The sequence below is a fragment of the Gossypium arboreum genome, chromosome 12 (assembly GCF_025698485.1).
Source record: "Gossypium arboreum isolate Shixiya-1 chromosome 12, ASM2569848v2, whole genome shotgun sequence".
NCBI lineage: Eukaryota > Viridiplantae > Streptophyta > Magnoliopsida > Malvales > Malvaceae > Gossypium > Gossypium arboreum.
In genome coordinates, this window is record NC_069081.1 from 11,724,960 (window position 1) to 11,738,481 (window position 13,522).

A 13,522-nucleotide genomic window follows, 5' to 3' on the forward strand; every position below is an offset into this window, starting at 1 on the left:
TTCAATAAGGGTTTCACTTCTTCCCCCTATAAATAGATGGCACCTGTAGGGTTAGATGTACAAGTTTTGAGATATTGTTATTCTACGAAAGAGTAGTGGAGATTTATTTTCTAGCATAAATTCTATTCTTTGAGAATTACAAATTTATCAGTTTCTATTAAAGAGAGAATTTTATTTTCCCATTGAAAATAAAGTAAATAATTGATGGTTTTGTGTTTGATTCAAATTCTTCTGAGTCCACACTCGAAGCAATTCGTCGTACTAGAATAGTGGATAAGGTCATTCTATTGAAAGCCAAGAACGATAATGATTCGTCTAGCCAAAAACACAGATGCAATTCGGAAAAGGTTTAGTTCTATAAATATTACAAACCGACTTGGTCTCAAAATTTTTAATTTTCTACTGTGTAAGAAAATCATTTTTAAATCAGATTTTTCCAACTCTCTTCGGTGTGTTTTAGAGGCTTAGCATTTCGATGCTCTCTAGTGTGTTTAGGAGGGATGTGTTATGCTAACTTAGGACAAAGTACTTGTGTGCTTTCTTGTGTGTTATGGATGGGTCCTGTGCATCCGAGTCATTTTACTAGAGTTTACTAAAGGTAAAACAAATTAAACTTTATAATGAGATTTGCCTATGAATAAAAATGGTATGAGTGTACTAAATTGGTATGCACTAAAGCTATAGAGTAAACAAGTTGAATGGTAATTTTAATAAATTAATAGGTGAATAAAGAACATGTCATGATACTATGTTTTTGGATAATTGATTCATAATTGGATGTTATTTGGTATAATAAGATAATTGATAATCTTATACCCTAATAAGAGAAATGAAAAGGAAATGTTTGACATTTATGAATCAAATGATCATAAATGGAACATGTGAGTGAAACTACTAAGGACTTATGGCCAAAAGGATATTTATTGATTAAGCACTTGAGTAATTGATAAGAGTCTAATTTATGAATTTCATAATGTGAATGGTTAACAAATCATTAATAACAAGCCGAGCCTCATAATTTGAATTAGAGAAATGGACTCAATTGAAACATTTGGTGTGGAAAAGTTAGTTTGAGAACAAAATATTCATAGGGCTCAACACTAATAACTAGATAGGATAAGTAGGCTTGTTCATGTTACTTATTGAGCTCATCGATATCACTTGTTAGTTGTTTAAATGCATAGGTGTTGGATTCATTGAGAAGTTTGAGGTTTCGGCTTGGAAGTTTCGCATCACCCTTCAAATTGAGGTTTTATTATGCATATATATATGTTTTCAATTGTATTAGAAGATTTTGGCATGTGATACACGCATGGATGGGGTGAAATTTATTAAAGTCAATTCAACCTAGCTGTCAATTTTCAAGCTCAAAAGATTAGTCAACTTGCAATGAATTTTTGGATGGGAGCTGGGCATTTATAGGTTGATATGTTTGCATAGAATTTGAATAGTTATCTCTTAGCTCTGAAATGGTCTTTGCTCGATTTCAAGTTCAACAACTCAAGTTATGACTGTTTTAGTGAAGACTGGCGAACATAATTTTTGGACAAGATTATTACAAAAAATTATGAGTTACAAGCTTTAATTCAAGTTTAAATCATATCAGATTTGATTTTTAAGCTTAATTTTTATTATATATGAGCTCAATATCGTACATGTTAGTTTTATTATTTTGTTATTTATTTTGAATTTTAGGATTTTTTAAGTATTTAAAGTTGTTTAGGAGTTTTATGTTTCTTAGTCAACAAGAAAGTTTAGTTATACTAAAACTACATCTTGTTTAGATTAATTAGAGTTTTATTATAGTTGAGAGTTTTATTTGGATGTAATTAGCTAAGCCTATATAAAGGCCTCTTCATTATTCATTATTGACATACATTGATTAAGAAATTTCAACTCTTTGAGTTATTTCTCTTTGTGAGTTTTTTTTTGTTTATTTTAGAAGTAGGTTTTCTTCTTGGTTTTCTTTTTGAAGTCGTAGTAGAACTTTCACCCTCCAATTTACTAGGGTTTGGCCTTAGGGTGTTGGTTAGAGCTATTAATGGAGCTTGTTGAATATCATTCTTCAAAAGGTTTCATAGGACATCGAATTTTCATCACCATTGATTGTTTTTATTGAAGCTTTGTTCTTCAAGAGGGACAATCTTTCCAGATGTGAAGTTGAGTTCCACCGTCCATTGACTGAGCACCTTAACCGATTGATAGTTTCCCATAAGCACTTCATGGTTTGCCACTAGATCATAACTCTTGAATTGTTGTTGGTCATTACACACATGGACAGTAGCTCCAGAGTTGAGCCACCAATTACAAGACTTATCGGTTATGGCTATGTTGAGTTTGGTAATCATATCAATCTCCAAACTCTCGATCCCTTCTGTAACCATGGTCACTAAGTCCATGTCCTCCACTATATTGGCTTTAGAAGTTGTGGCATCTTGCTTCTTTTTGAGAAGTTTGCAATTCTTAATATAATGTCTTTTCTTATTGCAATTATAACAATTATGAGATTTTTTCTTCTTGTCTTGCACGCCCTTGGTCTCGGATGTGGCCTTTCGTTTACCATTTCGAGAGTTCTTGGACTTGCTCACATGGTTCAATTTAGAACTTTGAGGAAGATGCATTACATCACGCTTTCAAGTTTCCTCTTCAATATGCAAATGCCTAAGTATTTTCTCCACATTAAAGTCATCTGCCATATGTAGAAGTTTCTTTCGATAATTGTTCCAAGACGAGAGTAATTTGAGATGATAGCCCCGAGTTGTAATAATTCCGGAATAACAACTTTCAAGTCACAGAGCCTGTTTATAAAGACTTGTAATTCATGGACTTGATCCATGATTAGGATACTATTAAGCATTTTGAATTCAAAATACTTAATCATTAAAAATTTATCAGTACCTTGTCGCTCGGTATTGTATTTTTCTTCAAGAGCTTTACATATTTCCACCGATGATTACATCGACATGTAGAGATCATACAATCGATCAGACAAGGTGTTGAGGATGTGTCCTCAACATGTGAAGTTGTTTTCTTCACGCTTCTTCTTGAGTTCGGCCACTTTCACAATTTTCTCAAGGTTTGCATTAGGGGTGGGATCCTCCAAGGGTTGTAGGTTTGGATCCAAAACGTATGCCATATTTAAGACAGCAACAAGTAACAACATCTTGTCCTTTCAGCGATTGAAGTTTGAACCATCAAATCGATCAAGTTTCACAAACTCTTGGTTCATCACTTTGAATGCGGTGGTAGTCTCTGCCGCCATCTCCAAATTAGTTCTCTTTGAATATTGAATATATTAAGTGGAGAAGATAGATCCGGAGACGATATTGAATTAAATAATAGACTTTGAGGCGCGGGTGATGCTTTCCAAAGAGAACTGTTTACCCCCACACAAAGTTGCTGGGGGGTTAAGACAAAGGTCCTCCCAAGATACAATGAAGCTTTTGAATTTCCTTTTATTAGCGAAATCGAGGAATTCCCTAACTCTTACTCTAATTTCTGAAAATAAGATTGATTGTAGTAATTTTGTGGGCACCATAGACCCTCTATTTATATGCACTCAATGGATCCTATTTTGAAAAGTCACAACCCTTCATGTTGGACATAAGAAATATGTCCCATGGAAATGTATCCATTGAATGATAAATCATCACTTTCTAAATTTGAATAAGTGCTCATCAATAATTAAATTTGTAATCTACAATTTCTAATAGTTGATAATGGGAAAAGGTTATACTGGTCTAGTGTGGGTAAAATAAAAAACTAAGAGAAGCTCTCATTTGATAGTTGGAATAAAAAAAATGGCATAGTAGGACAATGATGGAAAGGACAAAAAAGGAAAAGGAAAAGAAAAAGAAAAGTTAAAAAAAATAAACAAAAGAATTAAATTGCTGAAAAAGAAAAAGAATAAGGATTACTTGTGCAATTTGACCTAAAAATTTCATCGAAAATGTTGATATAATATGCCAGAGTAGCTTACTATTAGACCGCTAATGACCAAAATGTAACAAATTGATAACGTTAGTGATCATATTGTAACTTTTTTAATATTTGGTGACCAAAAAATAATTTGAACCATGCAAAATGGCTAAGTTTATAGTTTACCTAATATAAAAATATTCTTAGAATAATATTTGTTATTTAAAAAAATGGTTTTTATGGTTTTTTAAACTTAATTGGCATTAACTCATTACACGAAATTCAGTCAAATTTTTACATAAACTTAAATAGATGATATAAAAAAACATAATTTTTTCTAGAATTGAATAGCACAAACTAATAGCGATTTGGGCGGAGGAATGTCCAAACTTCATTCATAAATGAACACTGCAACAACAATATTATTATTTAAATTTTGGATTAAATTAGTGTTACTATTCAACTAAACATTAATTTAATTAAAAAGTAAAATATGAGAAGAATTATATATGTAATTTAATTTAATTTTAAAGCATACACTCCTAGAGATTTAAACTTGGCTGTTAATCCAATTAAGAAATTTTTAAAAAATTGCTTAAATATTTTTATATTAGTCTTATTTCTTTTCCCCACCTAGTTGTGTGTCATCAGACTATATGCTTTTATAAGTTTGAAGGAGTCAAATAATGAAATTAGGAATTGAGAGAACGAATGTGAAATCACAATTTTTGTACCCTTCCCACCTTTAATAATAATAAATCTTAGGTTAGACTTAAGAGTTCTATATAATTCATCCTCGCCTTGGCATGCTCTCTTCTTCCTCGTGGCACCCGCCCTTTCTCTGCTTTTATTCTTCCAAGGGTTCCTTCAGGTAATGTGAAAAAAATTCAAATATCCATCCTTCAAATTTAATTAATTTTATATATGTTCACAATTTTTTGGTGTGCAGATCTGGGTTTCTGTTTTTCTTTCCTAGTTTTATTCTGTTAAAAACTATTCTGTTTCTTAGTCAAAGTTCAAAGCGTTTCTATAACAGATCTGAAAAGTTTTAATCCCTAACAGTTTGGATTTCCAGTATCGGTTTCTCATTCTTATTTAATCCCTTCAATTTCTTATTAATCCGGCATTCTTTTATTTATTTTAAAAATGCAATTAACCCCAAGTTTTGAAGATCTTTATTTGTAATCTTATTGAGTTTGGGTTTCCTTTTCTTTTTAAAGATTTAATTGAAATCTTGGTGTTGATTTGCTGTGGGGTGTATGTTTGAATAGGCCTTCTTTCCGAAGCTTTGGGTTTTCAAGATGAATCATTGCAATCTTCAGCAGAACGCCACCGTTTCGGCTTACGAAGAGTTGAGAGGGTTTATCTCAATCACTGATCATCAAAAGGGCGGTGCCGTTGTTTGCCCCAAGCCTCGGCGAATTGAGATCCTCGCCAATAACCCTACCAAGCCATTGAGATTGCATATGAGGTCTAATTTTGTTCTCTGGTTGATTTGATCTGCTTTTAGGGTCTCTCGTTTAATTGATTTGTCCTTTCAATTGCAGTCATCAAGCCGAGGTAAGCGATTCGAAAGCTGGTGCGGACCTTCTGGATATCATCCTCAATAAGGTATCAATATCATTCAATCTTAAGATTCTTCTTGCTTGCTGGTTAAATTAATTTTTCTTTACATACTCGTATCAAACATATATATTAATGGTTTATTTTCAAAGATGGAATTGTTTTTACTCGGTTGGTTGTTAATATATGTTTTGGTCGTTTTTATAGGACGATTTAGGGACAGAAGAAGAACAATCTATAGCATCATCACCTCCGTTTTTTTGTGGATCGCCCCCAAGTAGGGCTGCGAATCCACTTGTGCAAGATGCTCGGTTCGGAGATGAAAGGCTTGCACAAGCCCTTTCGACTTTGCAGATTCCGTCTCCATCATCGCCGTCATCATTGGCACGTAAAGGAGGGTGTGTTAGGATGAAATTTGGCCTTAAACCGGCCGCAGTTAGAGTGGAAGGATTTGATTGTCTTAACAGGGATCGCCAAAATTCCATCCCTGCTACGGCTTAGAACTTAAATTAAGAATCCAAGTGTACATAGAAGGAAGTTAAGTGCCAGCACCATTTCAGAAAAAAGAAAAAGAAAGCCAGGATTAACAAGGAAGTTTTGGATATATTTTGGGGGGAAGAAAGAGAGAATCTGTTTAGTAATGTATATATGGATATGTTTTTGGGGTCTAATAGCATGGGATCATGCAGGGATCCAGCAATGCTTGTTTTGTAATATAAATATATGTAAGATTTGGGTCAATATGGATTGATATATTTGTTTTGGGGAGATCACCATGGGAGAAATCTGTATAGATCGTGCGGCTGGTGATTTGATTTTTTGCATAGTTTACATTGCTCTGTAAATTACCTATGGTTTTATGATATATTCCTTGATTATCATTGATTTTTAAGGGAGGTATGGATTCGGATATTTATTATTCAAAGTTGAATTAATTTCATGGATAACAGATTTTGTAATCCAAATCCGTTGTGCGGATTCGTTTTACAATCCTTGATGATGGTACGCAAAATATTTTAATATCTATATTATTCTTGACATTTTTAAATTAAGTTTTAATTTATTTAAAAATAGCTAAATCAACTTTTTCAAAGATTTTTTTTTTATTTTTTTAATTTTTTTATATAAAATCAATAAAACTTGATACGAGAGGTTCTTCCGAAATATGGGCTTAAACTTATCTAAATTTTTCTATAATTATAAATAGTTATCCTAGAGTTGTACATGGGTTGAGCTAGGTCAAATGAAAAGTTTAGGCCTGTTTTTTAGGTTCAGGTCTGGCCTAACAAATGAGTTTAAAATTTTGTCCAAGCTCGATCTAAATAAAAATGTTAATATCCAAGTTTGACTATACTCACCATATTGAAATTATTTTTATTATTTTTAAAAATAAATTTAAAAATAATATATCAAATACACTAAAAATATTAAAATAAATATTTCCCAACAAAGAGAAAAAAATTTAAAAAGTATTTAATTAACACTAAGATAAGTGCAACTTAATAAGCAAAATACCTCTAAAATAGTAGTAAGAGTTATATAATATCCAGACAATAAAACAATAACAATATAATAGAAAAATGATAGCAAAACAATGAAAAGCAATGGTAAAATAGTAAAAAAACAGTAGCTACTTTTTTTTTTTCAAATTCAGGTCGGACCAAGCCCCAGCCAAAAAACCTTACTCGAGGATCGGCCCATTTAGAAAACGAGCTTTATTTTTGTCCAAACTCATTTTTCGAGTCTATATTTTTATTCAAACCTTCCCACTTTTCAGGCAGGTTAACTGCCCCACCCATGGACAAGTCTAGGCTATCCCAAGCTCATTTTAGACCCGACTATATTAATTTTAAAAGAAATTAAAAATATATTTATATTATTTTGATTTAATATTTAATATTTTTATTTATTAATTTTTATGTATAGTTTTTAACATTCTTTAGTGTTTACATTATAGTAGTATTATATATTACTATAGATTTAATTTTCATGTTTTATAAATTACATAATATATATAAAAATAACATAATATAAAATATTACAAATTTAAAATCGGGCCAGGCTGGGTTAGGCTCAAGTATTGTGTTCAAGTTCGAATTCAACCATATTTTAAACGGACCTATTTGTTTTTGGCCCAAACCCATTTCTCGAGCCTTATATTTGTACTCTAACCCTTTCAAATTTCGGTGGACTTAGGCAGATAACTCAACCATGAATAAGTCTACTTGACACTACAGTTTTAAAACTATTAACCTTACCGATTTAATCAAATATTTATTTTATTATTATATAAACTTTTAACTAAATATATTTTTGTACATAGTTTTTTTCCACTTACATTATGATGTGTCATAATTTAATTGTTACTAATGAATTTGGTTGGTTAATAATTTTTGGGCCTAAACTTGATAATGATTCATATTAATTTGGATAAAAAAAATTCAGTCTCAATATGGGAATAATTTACAAGTTCAATGATTAACTTGGATAAAAAAAAAAGTTTATGCCTGCAGTGATAATAATCATCAAATTAAAGAATAAAACACAAAAGCAAAAAAAATTCAGACATTAATGCGAGAAAAATTACTATATTCAAGTCACAAATAATGTATTAACCCAATTTGATTATTTGAAGTTATTATTAGCTTTTATGTTTAAAATTTTAATATATATGATGAATAATGTTATTTTATTGGAATTTGTAACATGATGGTGATAATAAATGAAGTTGAATTTAATATATGACCTGTGTGTATCCTTATTTTGATGTTCCAATTGAATAAAAATGGCAAAAACGAAAATCTTGAAACATTTTACTAGATGTTCACAGTTATACGGGCACCTCGGGATTGGGAGATGCAGAACTTTCTTTTTTTTTTTTTTTACAAAGCATGAGAAGAAAACAAGTCAGTGAAGGTGAACTACAAGACATCTAATATCAACAGCCTTTCTAGCTCAATCAACAGCCTTTACAAAGCATTCTTGTTCAAAGCTTCAATCATCTTTCGAGTCCACCCCTGTTTTTCTCTCTTTCTTTTCTTTCGTCTGTCTGAGGTGGTTTAAGTTTTCCTTTTGAGTCTTGTTTTCTAGTTTTTGTCAGTTTCCATTAGTTTCTGTGAGTTCTTAGTCATTTAGGGTCGGTTTTTTCTTCGGATTTTTGATAGCTCTTCCGTTGTGTTTTCAGATTTCCTTGAAGTTTATGGCGGCGAATATAGTAGATGAGTGTCATCGGCTTAGTCTCACTGATACTGAATCATCTGCAATCGTGCTTAAAGGGGATGTGGGAGCATATCTAGATTCATCTTGCAGGCTGGTCTGCAAGCTACAGAAGGTGAGAGGCCCTAAACTCGAGGAAGTTATCTCGGTTTTGAAATTGTTTTGGTAGTTGCCTTCCCCAATCCATTTAAGTAATACTTTCTCTTTTAACTAATTCATTAAAATTTGCAGATAAATACTTATAAAAAAAACACTTACTTTTGCAATGGAATTCCTTAGTTAAAACAAAATTTTGGAAACCGCGAACATTTTGTAGATAGTTTTCATATAATCTAAAAAGGTTAAAACAGTTTAAAACGGAAAATGAAATTCAGAATTAAAAAATAGTCCCAAAAGTCTAAAAATAGTCAAATGAACAAAACGAATTTAATCTGAACAAAGTTAAGAGAAAAGTAATATAAATATAAATAACCAAGCTCCCATCTCACCGATCTGTTCTATTTTTGTAGATTACCTGAGAACAAATAAACAGAAAGTGAGCTTACAAGTTCAGTGTGTAACTTATTTCAAACAATAAATAAGACACACATGATACATCAGATAATGTAGCATATATACACTCAGATACCAATCAAATATATTTCATAAACAGATATAGAAACAGATGCATATTAGATACAGATTCAGATCCAACCCCCATCCGCTACACACCATCTCCGACCATCCCTATACACCAATTAGGGTATTAAATACCCATCCAGCCCCATACACCGCTAAGTGATCGTGTGTCACTTTTTAGAAAATTTGCAGTCTAGCTGCCAGAACAATACGCAGTAACCCGTCAGAAACAGAAATATGTGGCTGAGCCGCCAAATAAGGAAGATAAATTAAACTACCAAACACTTCCTCCATAACCATAATCTCACCCCAATGCACATGCAAAATTAAACAAATATCAAATGCGTGTATGTCTAACATGATATACACATCAGATTCATATCATATTATCATAAAACAGATCATGCTATTACATATAACATACATCTCATGAGTTCATAAGTCACATTTAACAGAAACAGAGCATTAGAAATCATGGTTTATAGATATATTTATACCATACGTACCCTACGGAAAGGCTAAATTCGATTCGCATGACAAATATGACCTAAGGGAAAATTTTCAAAAAATGGGCCACACGGTCCAATTGACCCAAGCCGTGAAGGCACACGGCCTGTCACACGATCGTGTGGCACTGACAGTCTAGTTTTCGGCTTTCTTCCGTTTGCTATTTTTCGGGTTTTTTGTTATACACTGGATAAAATTCCAATGTAGTTTCAAGAACAAGTAATCCAATACCTAAATTAACTGTATACACGAGTTAATTAACACATATTTTTTACCAAATCTGAACGCGAATTCAACAAATAATGTTGACAAAAACGTTGATCAAAGTTCCTACTGAAAAGCAAAAGTCCCCACCACAACGGTTAACCACTTACCCCAACGAAAATAGCCGCCCACCACAAGTCTTAACTTACTAGAGGATTAATTGTCTTGTGAACTTCACTTAGAAGACCTTAGACGATTAACACGGAATAACGCATCACACAAACCTCAACTTTAACAAAAGATAACAAAAGGAAAACCCCCATAACGAAATAAGAAGAGAAAAGCGTTACTTACACAAGAACAAAGTACCAAAATATTCAATCACACGCCTACGATCGAAATTAAATGGCACAAGGGACCATAAACAAGAAAGTAAAGAAAAATTGGAGTAGAAAGAAGAAGAAATAAAGAAACAAATTTTAGAAATTCTTTTACTAGAATTGACGTGAAACAAACGAATGGGAATAATAAGGGAAACGTGGGGAGCGTGAATAATGGGAAACAAATCTTGGGAATATCTTTTAATTTTCAAAACAAAAGAAATAAGACAAAATAAAATAAAAATTAACATAACATCCCAACTAACCCACTAATCTAATCCTTATCTAACAAATTTCTTAGAGTTCAATTTTAACCCAAATTCCACTAGCTGAGCGGCATTCAAAGTCCTTAGCAAAAGTAATTTTATTTTGCTCACACAAGAATTCTAACCTAAGACCAAAAAGTAAGCTAAAGCTTTACCACTGAACCAGTAAGCTCATCTTTGAAACAAATTGAGCGAAAATTAAATCTAAGTCAAATATGCATAAATAAAGATAGGGACAAAAATTGGAAAAAAAAAAATCAAAGAGAAGGAATCGAACCTAGAACCTCACATACCCAGGCAACACTCTTAACCATTGAATCAAATTAACTCACTTGACAATTTCTAACAATTCAAAACTTAAAATTTTGGGGCGTTACAACTAAGGTGCTCGAGGGTGCCCCATGGACTTTTGACAATCACATACTTCTTGTTGAATATTATGTTGCATTGTGGCTGGTGGATTATGATTCCTGACTTTGTTTTTTTGGGGTTTGGGTTTATGGTCTTCCTTCGAAATTCTTATCGCTTGGTGTGGCGATACGACTGAGTAATCATATTGGTTGGTTTATTTGACATGATGAAGAGTTGTGTGCTATAGCTTAGGGTAAATTTCTTTGTTTGAGACTTAAATTGGATGTTCCCCAACCACTTCTTTGTTTTTGTCTCGTTGCATTCAGAAGAGCAATTTGTCCAAGGCCAAATAAAGTATAAGTGTTTTCCTCTATTTTTTATTTTTGTGGATTGCTTGGGCATACTAATGGGGATAGCCCTTCTCAGTCATCTGTTTCTTTCCTTGTAGGGGTGTTGCCTATGAGAATTGGTTAGGCTTCCCTAATCAAGCATTATGTCCGGAATACTACAAATTCCTATCGAGGTCAAGATTTTGTTTCTTCACGGGTAGCTAATAAATCGTTGCTTGGTTTAGGTTATTTGTTGGTGTTGTCTCGCCAACTGTTGTGTTTACTTCACCTACTTCTTCCATCCCTGTCCTAGTTGTTGCAGCTTCGATTACTACTACAGCTGTTGGTTGTTCTTTTTAGCCTACTTTTGTTTCGATCCCATCTACGATTTTGGTTGTGAAGGATATTCCTACTGCTACTCTACTTCATTCAGATTTTTCTGGCTTTTAAGTTGCTAATTCTACCATAGATAGGCAATTTGTCATTTACGGGATAAGCGCTATAAGGAGGTTCCTTAGGATTTACTATCAGGTATAGCACATCTATCTTCTCTTCCCTGATTGGTTATGGGAGATTTTAATGAGATTATATGGTCTTTTGAGAAGTGTAAGGGTCGATTGTAGGATATTAGGCACATGTCGACAAAAAATTTTTAATTGTGGATTGTCAAATTTGGGTTTTTCTGGCTCTTGGTTTACTTGGGAACTTGGTTGTTTTTTGGACACTTTGATCAAAGAGTGTCTTGATAGAGGTTTTGTAAATGATAATTGGTGGTCTTTGTTTCTTAGGTATCATTTGTTTCATCTCTTATTTTTGGGGATCTAATCATTTCCCATTGTTATTAGACACTAGTCTAGTGGGTAATTTTTCAAAAGTCTTAGGCGAGCATAAACCTTTCCGTTTTGATGCTACTTGGGTCATGGAGGGTTCTTGTCAGAAAGAGATACTATGCATTTGGAGTGGCTCTTCCTCTCCTATTCATACTCATCTTAATGAAGTTGGCTAGGGTCTCTTTTGATGGAGTAAAAGACATCTTTCTAGTCAAAATACAAAAAACACTTGTCTACAAGATACTCTAGATGATTTGTATTCTTGGGACCTTTTAGATGAGATTATGTCTAATATTTTTTATGCTAGATTGGTGTTGGGATTGGTTGTGGAAGGGGAGGAGATTTACTGGGAGTAGTGAGCCCGCTCAAATTGGCTCAAGGTGGGCGAATTAATTCAACCTATTTCTTGTGGTTTGCCTTTGTCCGTAAGCACTTAAATTGGATCACTAGGATTAAGAATCCTCACGATTTTTTGTGTAACTCTGAGGGCTCTATGTAGAGGTGGTTGTTTTGTATTTTGTCAATCTATTTTTTAATAATCATGTGGGTGACCCTTCTCACCTATATAGTATAGTTACCAATTGTATTTCAAATGCCCAAAATCTTTCACTTTTGTATTTTTAAGAAGAGGAAGTTTGGGAGGTTGTGAAAGATATAGGTCCCACAAATGCATCTAGGTCGATTGGATTACCAGCATTGTTCTATCAACATTATTGGTCCTTTCTAGGTTCTAATATCACTGCCTTTTGTTTGTCTATCTTGAATGGTGTTTTGTTTATGGATTACAAAAATCACAAGAATATTGTTTTGATTTTGAAAACATTTAATCTATACCTTATATCTTATTATAGGTCAATTAGCCTATGTAATGTCCTTTATGAAATTATTGTTAAAGTTTTGGTAAATAGATTCAAAAAAAATTTAAATGTGTGTATTGACTCTGCTCAAAGTGCTTTTATGCCTGATCATTTGATTTCTAACAATATTTTAATTGCATATGAGTTGCTACGTATGATGAAACATAAGTGAACAAGTCCTGGCTAATTTGATCTTAAACTGGATACGAGCAAGGCTTATGATCGGGTTGAATGATATTCTATGGAGGGTATGCCATCTTATCTTGGTTCTGCTCGAGTATGGATTGACCTTGTTATGTCTTGTATTCGTAGCTTTTTTAATTTTAAGCCAAGTTGTGGGTTATGATAGGGGTGCTCACTGTCCTCTTATTTGTTTTTGATTTGTTCTGCTCACCTTGTTATGTCTTGTATTTGTAGCTTTTTTAATTTTAAGCCAAGTTGTGGGTTATGATAGGGGTGCTCACTGTCCTCTTATTTGTTTTT

General features: G+C 32.8%; 1 protein-coding gene across 1 annotated transcript; it reads left to right on the forward strand.

Annotated features, from left to right (window-relative positions):
• The first annotated feature begins 4,557 nt into the window (after positions 1–4,557).
• Positions 4,558–6,373, forward strand: LOC108477199 (uncharacterized). The gene is made up of 4 exons (XM_017779670.2): positions 4,558–4,789; positions 5,190–5,389; positions 5,466–5,529; positions 5,689–6,373. Exons 2-4 carry the CDS (start codon positions 5,220–5,222, stop codon positions 5,980–5,982), a joined length of 528 nt encoding a protein of 175 aa, XP_017635159.1. The 5' UTR covers positions 4,558–4,789; positions 5,190–5,219; the 3' UTR covers positions 5,983–6,373.
• The last annotated feature ends 7,149 nt before the right edge of the window (positions 6,374–13,522 follow it).

Excerpts from the sequence above, each read along its gene's own strand:
- LOC108477199 (XM_017779670.2), top strand. The coding sequence starts at position 5,220 with ATGAATCATTGCAATCTTCAGCAGAACGCCACCGTTTCGGCTTACGAA. Across the intron at positions 5,390-5,465 it reads CCATTGAGATTGCATATGAG|TCATCAAGCCGAGGTAAGCG; the intron begins GTCTAATTTTGT and ends TTTCAATTGCAG. Across the intron at positions 5,530-5,688 it reads TGGATATCATCCTCAATAAG|GACGATTTAGGGACAGAAGA; the intron begins GTATCAATATCA and ends TCGTTTTTATAG.